The 13,733-nt window shown below is 28.2% G+C and overlaps 1 protein-coding gene across 1 annotated transcript; it reads right to left on the bottom strand.

The window, feature by feature from the left end:
* Positions 1 to 415: 415 nt before the first annotated feature.
* Positions 416 to 7,060, bottom strand: LOC111285583 (glutamate receptor 2.7-like). The gene is made up of 5 exons (XM_022875101.2): positions 6,735 to 7,060; positions 2,334 to 3,514; positions 1,915 to 2,227; positions 1,306 to 1,709; positions 416 to 1,206 (listed from the first exon to the last, which is right to left on the bottom strand). The coding sequence occupies exons 1-5, from the start codon at positions 7,030 to 7,032 to the stop codon at positions 718 to 720; spliced, it is 2,685 nt and encodes an 894-aa protein (XP_022730836.2). The 5' UTR covers positions 7,033 to 7,060; the 3' UTR covers positions 416 to 717.
* Between the last annotated feature and the right edge of the window lie 6,673 nt (positions 7,061 to 13,733).

Below are 13,733 nucleotides of genomic sequence, written 5' to 3' on the forward strand. Positions count from 1 at the left end.
AAATACATATATTGTAACCAAAATCTCATTGTTGAAAACGGAAAAGAGCCGGCCCTTGACTCAACAGGAACATAAGTAATATTTGCTTTCCCATATATTTTTCTATTATTGATAGTTAATTGGGGAAGAAAATCCATATTAATTTTGTCTTGGATTTTCAAGCTATGATAAAAAAGAAAATTCAAAAATTTTCTTTTTTATCATATCTTGAAAATACCAAGACAAATTGGTACAAAGGATGCATCGAATTTGGGTCAATGCCTTTGACTAATATCATTACAAATTCATTTGTTTTGCATATTATCATAGCTTGAATTTTCTTTTTTATCATAGCTTCATTCTTTTGTTATCAATTTGAAAAGGAAAGGAAAGACACTGCTTGATAGTTATTAATGGATGGAAGTACCATTTTTAACAAATTTAAACTCCATTCATTAGATACTTTTTATTTTTCCATTGGTCTTTGATTTTAGTATTCATTTTTAATTTTTTTTCTTTTCATTCATTTTTTTAAGGTAGTAGGTTTCTTTTTTTTTTTTTTTTTTTTTTTACCACCGGTAGTAGGTTTCATTTTATTAACATATACATCATGCAAATATATACATGCATATATGTGTGAGAATTGATTTTAACATATATAGGGCAATCATTTTCAACCTTCTCTTCAAACTGTGATTCCAGTATGTCTGAATGCCCTCATATTTATGTACCTAGCTGCTAAATGCTATGGTAAGTGGACTTCAAGATAGCTTCTTCTGTAGATTCATCTCTGTTACTGTGGACTTCCAAGATAGCTTCTTCTGTAGATTCATCTCTGTTACTCTGGTAATTAGAATTGTGATTTTCTTGAACATTATTGATTTCAGGAGGACTGGTAGTAACAGTCGTCTCAGCTGTAGGTGGAACTCTTGATCCCGAGACATCATAAGAATTGCGGAAGATGTATCCTTGGACGATTCCTCTCAAAATATGGTTTTCTGAGACAAGCAAGGCTAAAAATGCAACAATCCCAATGACGATAAAAAGCCCTGCAAAGCTCCTTGAAGTAAGACTAGGGCTACTCGAAGAGATTGGCGCAGTCTCCTCTTGATCTATGGATATTTTGCCGAAATACTTTTTCTTGATTGAAGACATGTATTTTCCTTGAGTAAAATTTAGGATTGCCCTCGAAAAATTAGCAACAAGAGGAAAGCCTATCGGAAATGCCTGAAATAATAACAAAAATGCATAGAAAACTAATTAGAATGAGAGTAAACTGATTGAAGAAGATCATATAAACATAGATATATAGAAAGATAAACTTACAAAACCTAAACCATCGGTTCCGTAGGTGGGTCCAACCATCATGTAACCAGTAGTATATTCGGCGAGAAAGAGTTTAATATAGGGAATTTCATCAAAGATGGCATCAACTCCCTCATTGTCAGATCCCTTGGACAAGGCCTCCTGATAGTCATCAACAGAGCCATATGGTTTAAGCATAGACTCGTTAAACTCCAACTGGTTTATCAGGAAATGTCTTACGAATGACTGACTCTGGTAGCCAACATAAAGTGTTCTGAGTTCTTTGATACTCGGGATTGTCGGCTGTAATTGATTGACTGTTAAGATTGAAGAAAGATTTGCCGTGTAACTCTGTATCAAAACAAATGCCAAAAATATCCATATGACCAACACAAACTTTGAGCAGTTGGTTACTACCATGTCTCCTGTTGCCCAAAAAAAAAGGAAAAAAAAGAAAAGAAAACTCAGTTTAATTTGCTTGTCTATAATCATAGTTAGAATGTCTATAACCAGAGTATCAGACTATATATGCTCGTTGAGTCCATGTGAATGCATAGTCGAGACTAAGTGCACTGAAATAATTTATAGTAGAAAAAAAAAATTAGAGACGTAAAATGGAAGATACATTACTTTGAGGAATCGCAACGGATAGGCATGGAAGCATCAAAATTGTGCTCAGCTGCCTTCTGCGTGGTCCGTTGAATTCTGTATTTTCACGACGCTCTAAAACCCGAACAACAATCCCTATGAAAATACAGATGGAGATTATTGTCAACCATAGATCCCAGCTCAAAGGCTTCAAGAATATCCACATGTCTTTTGTCCCATCGTGCCGAACTTTTACAAGCATGGCTACCCCTGTCTCCAAATATGGCAATGTAAAATCAACACAATTTGTCCTGCTAGCCACAATCGTGATATCTCCTACGGCAGCGTCGATTTTCTATAACATCCCCGAAAATTGCAAGAAATTATAAGAAATTTGCAATTCAAACAAATGTGATTTTAGTAATTGATTTAGGGAAAAAATTGAAGGAAATAGAACTAACCTTATCATTAACTTGGCAACAAAGATCATCATAAGGTCCATCAAAGGTTACAAATTCGTAATCAGTGTTGGGAGGTAAGGCCAAGGTCTCCCATACGGCTTTGAAAACCTCTATGGAGAACCCAGGTAATTTATCGTCATTGCCCTTCTTATTCCCAGGATTTATGTTCACAAATTCTGTGTACCCTGTCTTACTTGGAACCCCTATTCTCCACTTGTATCCAATGGTAGGCATATCGTATGACTTGAGTGTTCTTCGGATGTCTCCGGGTCTAATGATTTTTTTGAGCTTGCTCCTAGAAGTTGAATTTGCTGTTCTAGCTGAATCTAAATTTCTAAATATTCCCTTGGTAGGCGTCCAATAGGCAATCATCCTCTGTCCTTTTGCCGTTAAATTAAATATTTCAAAGGTCGAAGGCTGCAACAGCCCATTGACTAAGTCAAAATCTCCACTGATCCCTCTAAAAGTAGTGTCCAAGACTTCCTCAAGTATTCTCAAGAAGCCCAAATTCACAGTCCCAATTCTCTCCACAGTCATAGCTAATGCCCAAATTGTGTCATAAACCCACAAGCCAAAGAGATTTAGTTCACCTGCCTCCTTGTTTTGCTTCATCAAGGATAACCTTTTATATCTGGTTTTGAAGTTCCTGAGAGCTTTCGTCTTGGGTACATAAGGCCTTACGCCTATTACACCCTTCATTGAATCAATAGCCATAGGATCCCTGGTATCTAAAAAGTTGGATAAACCATCTGTCACAAGCCATGCAAATCCTTCGTTCATCATTCCTGCCTTGTTTGCAACAACAAACAAACGAGAGGCAAGCGCTGTAGTCATATGCACCACAAATACCTTACTTTGCAGGGTCATCAGCACTTTTAGCTCTTCTAAAATTTGAAAATCTCTGGTAGAGGTGGGGATTGCAATCTTGTGTGATAGTTCAATGTCCCTATTTTCTAATGCATCGGTTAAATAAGGAATAATTCTGTTGCCATACTCCATGTCTTCATATATAAGTATAACTTGGTTCCATTCAAATTTTTCCAAAGTGGCAACCATAGCTTTTGCTAGGCGAGAGAAGTCAGCTGAGGCTGTTCTGATAAGATAAGGACGGTCGGAGGGAGAAGAGGTTTCCTCAAGTCTTATTGCAAATGAGGCTTCAGCTGATCGTTGTGGTCGATATTCTGCATTCCATATAAGATTGTAAATTATTTATCCAAAAACGATAATAAAATTATAAATTTCAATAGTATACATCGGATGGGATGGGATATAAAGAGGGTTTGGTTTTAAGGGCACCTTAACCTTTTGTTATAAAATTTCATTTTCATTCTAAACCTTTTAACAAAGATTGGGTGTTGGGCAGTTTCAACAAAAAAAAAAAAAAAGAGATTGGGTATTGAGTATCTATAACTGAATTAATTTTCATGCAATCTGATCTAATAATTGTTCTCCCAAACAATTATTTTTTCGTGTCACACTCATACTCCTTTGCATTATGTAATAGTACATAAATTACAAGATTTATTCTTAAGTTTTACTTAATTAGTACCTAATTAACTAAAAAAATAATTAGTTAACTTCACACTAATTAAAAAGCAACAACATGCTCTATGTTTTGAACATTTACATTGTTGTTTTTGTCCTTTAAACTAGAATCCTTTCGAAAAGAAGCTCGTTTCCCAAACCAGAAACTACCATTTTTTTAAAAAATAAAATCCTTACAGCTATTACACTGTCCAAATATGTTAAAGGCGAGTCCCTCTTGTCTCATTGCTTGAATTTGACAATTTTATTGCTTTATTAGTGTAGAAGAAGAAAATTTTTATCTAATTATAAATTGTTATGTTTTTATTAAATTTTTTCGATTAAATAATTAAAAAATTTTCAAGTGACAAATTATTTTGTGTCATGAAAGATTAATGACATGTTATAAACCAATCATATAATTAATTAAATATATTACTTGACAATTGAAGACAAATACTTTTGATTTGTCCAATCAAAATTCAAAAATTTATAGTGTAGTCAATTAAAATTTATTTATAAATAGCTTAATTTATCTCTTAACTAAAAATTAAAATAATTTAGAGATAAATTTAAATTTTACCCGATCAAAATTTAAAAAATTTTGAACATCCAATTAAATTTACTTATAAGTCATTAGTTTTAATTTTTAATTAAATAAATTATTTAAAAATAATTCAAAGAGGTTAATTTCTTTTAGAACTCTCTCTCACCAAACATGCTAGACTATAAACACAAATAGACAGTGCTCTTCCAAGTCATATGACACGGTTAACAAATTTTGACGAAACAATGAAGATTTTGAAAACTCAAAAGTCTTTTCAAAATCCCAAATATCAAGGTTGAAAAATTAAATGATTTTAGAAAAACTTGTACAACATATATTTGGACTTGAAGAATTTTCAAAAAGTTGGTCTTTGACCTTGTCCCCAATAAAGGAAAACGATTAATTCCAATTGTTCAAGATTAAGGATTTCGGACCTTTGAAGTTGATTTTTCATGAAGAAAAGAATTAAAAGAATTTTTTGTTTTAAAAATTTTTATAGATTGTAATTTTTAAATTTAATAAATAAAAATTGTTATTTATCGCCATTTTTTTAATTTTATTTTTTATTCAAAATTAATGTGTTCGATTTTTTGGCACCTCTGCTGGGACACAAAAATTTTGAGTCAGTCAAGATTGAAAAATTAAAGACAATTTTTTTCCACACAAATAACAATTGTAATTTATCAAATTAAAAATAAAAAAAAATAAATCTTAATTATTGGAATTAAAAATCTAACAATATAAATTTTATCTTTTTTTGTCCCATCACTTTTTAATTTCAAGTTTTCATACTTTTGAGCTTAATTTTGTTGTAGTCTTTTCAATATATTCCATTGGTCTCATTTCTTTTTTACAACTTTTTTTTATGTCCCGAACCATTTTTTTAATACTTATATCTCTTAACTTTTCTATTCCAATTTTAATTTTAATATTTTTTATTTTTTGTCGTAAAAATTTATAAAACATCAAATTTATTAAAAAATTTAAATTTTAATATTATATACACCAAAAGTCAAAACTATTTTTTTTTAAGTTCAGTAAGAGTCAACGAGGGACCACCAATATGGGATGAGGAGGGTAATGAATAATAAAATTGTAACTCATGGGATTTGATAACAAAAATGATTTCTAGTCACTAACTATTTAAGATCATATTTGGTATATAAGATAATAAATGAAATAATATGATAATTATTTTATATTATATTTAGTTTATATTTAATTGAAAATGATAGAATTATAAGAAAAATTATTATCCTCTTAGTATAAAATGATTTGATCTTCTCAAAATGAAAAAAATTATTTTTAAATCATGAGATTAAATTTACATATCTTATTATATCCTAAAATATTATATCAATAATTTAAATTATATAATATATTTTCATATTTTATCGTAATTATGTGTTTGTAAAGCCTGACCTTTAATTTTTAAAGAGAAGAAATTAAAATGTAATGATATCACAATTAAAATTGTTGTTCCATTAGAGACGTACAACTTTTTGGATTGATGATCAGTCCAATAATTAAAATAGTTGTAAACTCTAAAATCTAATAACATATGTGTATATTTATAGTTGAGTTTTTGTTTTACATTTTTTATGAAATTACTTAGTGCAAATAGAAATTACAATTACAATTAAATAAATTTTAATATATACATATACATATATATATTAAATAGTACACCCATGAAAAAAATCAATAAACTAACAAATCAAGCAAACCTTAATGTAAAGTTGAACTAAACTTATATATATACGATAAAACTTGAACATGCAACTAAACGCTTCAAAGCTTTTTTCTTGTCATTGAAACGTGACCTCATTCACAAGTTTTTGTTTTACTAATCACATTTGCTAGTTTTTTTTTTTTTTAATTAAGTACGTTTTTTAGTTTTGACCTAAACAAATATGAAATTAGTAGTATTACCCGAAACGCTCAATTTCCTAAACATTTTGAAGCACACTGATAGTTGAGTTTATAATCTAAGTATTTCCCTTTTTTTATTCTTCAACCATGCACGTTAGAAATTCATTTACACAACATCTACCAAAATGGTTTAAGGTCTCACTTGCTCTAAATAACCAATGCACAATTAATCTACAATTGTACGCAATTTTTTATTTCATTTTAATTTCTATTTATCGTGAAAATGGATTCCCGTTTGTAACTTAATCCAATGGGATCAATTGATTGACATTGATAGTTTTAGTAGGCCTCGGGACCACAATTAATATTTTTCACCTGCAGCAGAACTCGGCCTACCTCATTCTAGTTTATTGTAAAATTAAGCACGAAAAATGGATAATTAGGTGACTGTAACTTACCTGATGAAGCTGCCGTGACTCCATCAAGCAAATCCCATCTTTGTAGAGACAGTCTCGTTCCATAATTAGGGTGTTCCTCATAAAAATCTGAAAGAGCGATGGACATGCATATATTTGCCATAGCACCCATTTTTGAGTTCACATCTAGAACTACACCAATATCATACACCAACCTGGTGGAATCCCTGGTTCCGTTTAGTCCATTTCCAGCACTTTCTGTTTTTACGGTGAAAGCAATCAAGAAAATAGAAAAGAAAATGAAGAGCAAAAAGGGAAGACAGCGCTTGGAATTTGGCATCGGGACAGAGTAATTCTGGAGGGGCAGTTTTGAAAGTTTCTTCCCTGTTAATTTGGTTAACGTCGTCGTTATATAGGGAGTTTTTTCGTCTGCTTGTGCTTAACGTTTGTTTTGGTGTTTGAAGGAAGAAAAGTCAAGAGATTTGTAGAAAAAAAAAAAGAATATATATATATATTTGTATTTATATATAGAGGAGCATTGAAAAGTCTTCGCTCGAGTGAACAATATCGTTCAGTCAAATAGAAGGCCTGTTTTCACTTACAATTAGAAGAATTGGAATATATTTATATTGTTATAAATAATAGATTATCATGAGTCCCACCGACGAGAGTCAGTCAATTTTAATTAAGAAAAACAATAATTAAGAAAAATCATTTACTAACAACTATAGATGGAAGCAGCTTCGTGGTGGCTTCATGGGTAATATGCTGTAAATACTAAATATAATTAATAAAATAATTTTGGTATTAATATAGAGTATTGAACTATTAATTTTAATGATCAAAATTTAAATCTTGATAATTTTATATATAAAAAATAATTCCAATGCTTAAGAATGAAGAAATGATTAAGAATTTAAAAATTTTCAAAGAGAAACCCCAGTCGCTAGAACTTGAGAGACTTAATCCTCTTAAAAGTTTAAGATTCAATTCTAAGATGGACTTGATAACATTCATAGAATAGAATGGAAGATGATAATCTTTCATTACATAAATCTAGATCATATGTGTAAAGAACAAAAATAAAACATAAATGATCAATGATATAGTCCTTTAATTAAGTGGTGTTAATTGTTGTTGTAAATCTGTTAAGTTTTGAATCTTTTGAAGCTTTATATTTAAATTGAATCTTTTTATCTATTACCAATTAATTAGACTAAGTACTTAAAATTATATCAAAACTTGAATTTGTTTCATTCTGTCTGTGTGATAAACTCTTTTTAAAAGGAGAGATCATAATTAATAGATTTGTTCATGGATGGGGCAATTTATCTTTACTTGAAAGCTTTTTCAAAATTTTAAAGGGCTTGGATTGAATATTAAAGCTGTTAAATAAACTTACATAAATAAATGATACTCAATCAAAAACTAAGATTAAACTTGAGTTTCACCGTTTAAGATCCAAGCCCACCACTGTTTAAGACTCAGGACCTACCGTAAAAATAAAAAATATTTTTTATTATAATGGGATGAATCCCATTTACTTTATATTTTATAATAAAAAATGTTCATTTATTTTATTACTTATAATATGATAAAATTTATTTTTTTATACAAAATAATGATCTAATTTTAAATTACATTTAATAAAATTAAATTAAACACAAACCCAATGACTCATAAATTTAATTTTAAATTAATTAAATTAGTTGAATTAATAATTTAAAAAAAAACTCTTTTCCTTAATTTTAAATACTAATATTTTAGATGGATTTAAATTTTATTATTATATGTAAGAACGAATTTAAATAAAAATTAATCTAAAAAATTAGATCAAATGAGACTTGAATTTGTTTAAAATATTAAAATATCATATCAAATTCGTTCCGAACTTGGACTGACCCAACCACGAGCATGTCTTATAATTAATGGACAAAGGAAATTTTTTCATGGCATTGGATATAATTCGGAGCGCAAAGTAAGAACAAAAGTGTTAATTGAGTTTGATTCCAAAACTATTGCGACTAAGGAACCTGTTTCTTAATCGTGTAGATCAGTTATATCATGAGAGAATTTTCTTTTTCAAAAAAAGAAAAAACTATAAAAGGCATCCCAAATTAAAGTATTTTTATACGTTATATCGTTGTATCATACACTATAAATTCAAAAAATAACCCCACCCCCCCCCCCCCCAAAAAAAAAAAAAAGAAAGCCTCTTCTTGAATCTTGACTTTTGAATTCTTTGCAACGAGAAAGAGGTATAGAATATCAGAACCAATGTAGCTACTAGCGAAATTTACATGTCTTTGAAAATGTCTTCTTCTACAATTAAAGGAAGCGCGTATGCCAGATTTCCCGTATCAAAATTTGACACACTTGCACCTGTTAATTATTTACATTGGGTGGCACCGGAACCATTTATATTTGTTGTTCTTTAATTTGCCATTAATCTTAGCAAACTAAACATCATTCGCTACTCCAATGGAAGCTAAAAATTAAACTGAGTTGACTGACTCTTTCCGCAACTTGTGCTCCAGCATCTACCTGAAAAGAAAGAGAAACGAATTGATTAAAAGAATTTTGATTTACATTTTGAATTCCAAATTTAATTCAATTAATTTATATAGTTATTTTTAAGAAGTGTGTTCCAATCCTAAAAGCTATAAATTTTTTTTTTTTACTTTTAGGTTGGGACTTCTTTCATATAAAAGTAAAAATTGATTAAAAAGATGATTAAATTATGAAAATACTAACTACTTTTAAAAAATGTTAATGAGCCAAGATATATAAATGCTCAAATTAAATTTCTAGATACCAAGCTGCATTGCTTACGAAAATGTTTGAGAAAGTTTTTCAATACTAGACCATATGAGTTGGTCCTCTGTTTTTTTTCTTCGGCAAGAGAGTCTTGGTCCTCTTGTGAGAGTGGAAAAAAATTTTTATACGGTGATGGACTTTTTTATTGTTAATAAATATATAATAAAATGTGAATGAAGCTAAACTCAACAGGGACAAGAAAGTAAATATAGAAAGCGGTTATCTATCTATCTAGCTAATAAAAAAAAAAAAAATGTTATCAACCAATATAATGATGATCCAATATAGTATGGCTGAATCTTTCTTTTTTTTTAATTTCCAACCTTTTTGGATTCCTTTTATGAATATGTATCACCACCATATTGTGAGTGTCTGAGTAATTTCAAATAATTTATTAGTACTTTGAAAAATGTCAGGAAATCAAATTCATTTAATTATTTTTTTCGAGATTATAAATAGAAATTATAAGGGATAATTTCTTCTATGGTTCTTGAATTATTAAAATATTTAATGTTATTCTTAAATTAAAAAATAATTAATTATTTAATTCGTGTATTAATTTATCTTATTTAATATTGTTAATAAAAAATAATGATGCGATAATTAATTAGATTTTTTTTTACAAAAAAAAATTTAATTGATTTAACACGTTCAAAAAACCGAATTTAATGAAGTAAATAATTCTTATTTGATGTTGTTTGTCGGTCAAGTCAATAAGGTACGCAACCGTGTTGCGCCCGTCTAAAAAGGATGAAAATTATGAACAGTTTCCACGTTTGACTAGCCAAACTTCATCGGAAACCGCTAGAAGTTGAGAGAGGAAAGAAAGGGACTTTAGTTTTGAAATTAATTTATATTTGGAATTTCCATTCCAACCCCTCATTTATAGTTAAATACTTTTATTTTTTGAGTTTGAGAAAATAAAAAATAAAAAATAAAAGAATAGAAAACTTGTTGGTCCTGCCATCATATTTAGATTAAATAATGAAAAATAAAAAACATTGAATTATAATATTCAAAGTATTTAGGTCATATATTTGGTATACAATATTATTATAAAATAAAATGATATTATGAATAAGATTAAATTAAATAATATTATTTTATTTTATATTTGATGTATATAAAGATTATAATAAAATAATTTATTTATTTATCAAAATTATTTTTTCTCAAAGTTTATATAATTTAAATTATTGATATAATTTTTAAAGTATATAATTGGATATGTAAGTTTAATATCATGAATTAAAAATAATATTTTACACTTGGGGAGGATTAAATAATTAATATGCTAAGAGGATATTAATTCTTCTTGTAATCTCTATCAATTTATTTAAATATAAATTAAACATGATATAAAATAATAATTATCTTATCTTATCAATAATCTTATACATTAAAGATGACCTTAAATATTTATATTAATAAATTACAATGGATGAGATATCAAACTAAATTATTTATGAATGATCTAATTGTTATTATGATTGGACTAAAAAAATGATAAAGGCTGTACATCATGCTATTATCAAGACAAAAAGAAACTGCTAACTCAAGCTATCAAGGACTGCAAAAGGAATTCTTGTAGTTGTTGTTTGAAAGAAAACCTGGAAGGAAATTCAAACTTAAGCCAAGTTTATTAAATTTGGTCTCCATCAACACATTCTATTGGCAAATAATCAATCTATTTTTGCAAACCAGTAACAAAAGTTTAGTCCGATCAAGCAAAAACACACATGGGGAGAAAATTGAAAAGTGATTTACATACTTAAAATCAATAACTCATATCGAGTCCTAAACATCAATAGGAAATCCAGAAATTTGTATTTTGAATTTAGGTTACAAATAGACCTACTGGATATGAAATATTTACCATTGTATGAAAGGTTGTTAATATCATCATCGCGTATTGTTTCAAATTTTTTTTTTTTTAAATGTGTTGGTATCAATTGTTTCGATATGTTATTTTAAATTTTTTTATTCAATACAAATATATTTATAAATATACATGAATTTGTATATAATAATACTATTAATAATAAGCAAAATAAATATACAATATCTTAAAAAACTAAATAAATAAGTTTAAAAATATAACAAATAATATCATCAATTTATCATGACATTTTTAAACATTTTATTTGATCATATGATATTTATATAAATATTTTTTATGTAAAAATATATTAAGATAAAAATAAAGAGATGAAAAAGAAATTAATTTTAATTTTAGGGTTCTTAAACTTTAGAAAAGGGGCATAATTATTTTTTTTTTTTTAAAAATTTGAAATACTTATGAATTCTGCTTTGAAAAAATAAAGTGTAAAAAAAACAAGTTGCAGTAAAAAAAAAAAAAAACTAACTTTTAAGGTTTATTTTGTTCATTAGTTTTATTTTAATTAGACTAAAAGTAACCAAACAACAAAAGATAAATTAAAAATTATAAAATATATTTTACATTCATATATCGACCATAATAAGCTGTTTTATCAAAATTCAACAAAATCAATCGAAACAAATGAAAACAATTGATATTATCTAATATCAAGTTTGATACAAAAAAATCCTTAAGTATACTATATTTTAGCATAACTAGAGTATACCGATCATTTTAACAACAATCATTTTAAGTCATTTAATAGTACTATATTTGCCAAACGCCTGTTTTTTAATTTTTGTACAGTGTTCTTTTGACATTTTTAACTTAAATTGGATGTATAAATTAAAGATTATAACCAATTCACAATGATGTTTTCCAAATTTCATATATTACTCTAAATTTAATTTTTTTCAACAATTATAAATTCAAAAGTATATATATACCATTGTAAATTTATCTTTATCATTTAATAATCTCAATTTTTAAGGCTTAATATTGTTTTCCAGATTCCAGACTTTCAAGTTAATTTTTTTCGACCATGTTAAATTGAAAACTATAAACATCAATTTTTATTCGAGTTAATAATTTTGTATTCTAAATTAATTTGACTTTCAGGTTTATTTTTAAATTTTTACTAAGTCAATTTAATATTAATTAATTTAAAAAAAAAAAAAAGAGAACAAACAAAAGCCAGAGCATGGTGCCGTGCAAGGCACTGGCACCCACGAGCCTCCATCGGTGCCCAACCCTCTCTACCCATTGTTAAGCCACCTTATCAGTTGCCCCTACTATCTCCCTTTCCTAAGATCTAACCTCTTCTGGTAATACCAATAAGTGGTTGGTTCAATCGGTTAAAGTCGTTTTTCTCGACAAAAAGATCTTGAGTTCGAGTCCTGTCAATAGTTATTTATTGAGGTCATCTCGAATGCACGATCTACAATCACTTGTTTTAAACTATCAAATACAACATATCTTATCATAATCTAGGGGATTGAATAGCCTATCTGAACCATAATAGCACCAAAACCATAAGAGAAAAAAAATCAAAATAAAAACAAAGAGATGGACTAATGTTTCAGTCTAAAGAGGCGAAGGGCGGCAGATTGACATCAAAAATTGGGAACCATATTGGCTCTTTTATTTTTTAAATTGAGAGTGTCCGGTTTTTTTTAATATGAGAAGATGAAATGAATAAAAAAAAAAAGCAAAGGCTTTATAGTTTAAAAAAAAAATTGTGCAGGTCAACCTAAACTAACCCAACCCGATTTCCAGCCCTTATCACAGCCTTGAACCAGTCCAATCGAACCATTGTTGAATTGGCGTAAACCGTTTGGATCTCTATTGAGCTGTCTATTGAGCTAGAAGAACTGAACTAAATGGTCTGAATTAACAATGAACCACTCTGAACTATTGACTAACTTTGACCACTCTTTTTTAGGTAATTTCATTTTTTTGATATTTTTGCTAAGTCATTTATGTTTTTGCTTATGCACATTTAAATCTTAAATTTTTAAACAAATATACATTTTTAAAAAACGGCTAAAAAAAATCTTTTTAATACAAAAATAAAAAATTTTTGATGATAAGATTTTAAGATATTTTGAGTAGTGATTGTCATAACAAATTTCGTCCGAAAGGACTTGATCGCTAAACTTAATAAAAAAATTTTTAAGTTGCCACCAATATTTTTAATAGGGTGTGATTAGTGATAAAAAAATATCATTTTTTAATAAAAATCTTAAAATTAATTTAGATTTACTAAAAGATGATTAGGTCTGTGAAATCATGGTTAGGTCCGAGAGTACGATAATGAGTGAGGAATGTATTAGCACCCTCACGTC

The sequence above is a fragment of the Durio zibethinus genome, chromosome 6 (genome assembly GCF_047325235.1).
Source record: "Durio zibethinus cultivar Kanyao isolate XHJ-2024 chromosome 6, ASM4732523v1, whole genome shotgun sequence".
Classification (NCBI taxonomy): Eukaryota; Viridiplantae; Streptophyta; class Magnoliopsida; order Malvales; family Malvaceae; genus Durio; species Durio zibethinus.

What these genes read in the sequence shown, in the direction of transcription:
- LOC111285583 (XM_022875101.2), bottom strand. Translation starts at nt 7,032, where the DNA reads ATGCCAAATTCCAAGCGCTGTCTTCCCTTTTTGCTCTTCATTTTCTTT. An exon ending in GTTGCCAAGTTAATGATAAG is followed by an intron (nt 2,228 to 2,333) that starts GTTAGTTCTATT and finishes GGGATGTTATAG; the next exon opens with AAAATCGACGCTGCCGTAGG. An exon ending in ATCCGTTGCGATTCCTCAAA is followed by an intron (nt 1,710 to 1,914) that starts GTAATGTATCTT and finishes TTTGGGCAACAG; the next exon opens with GAGACATGGTAGTAACCAAC.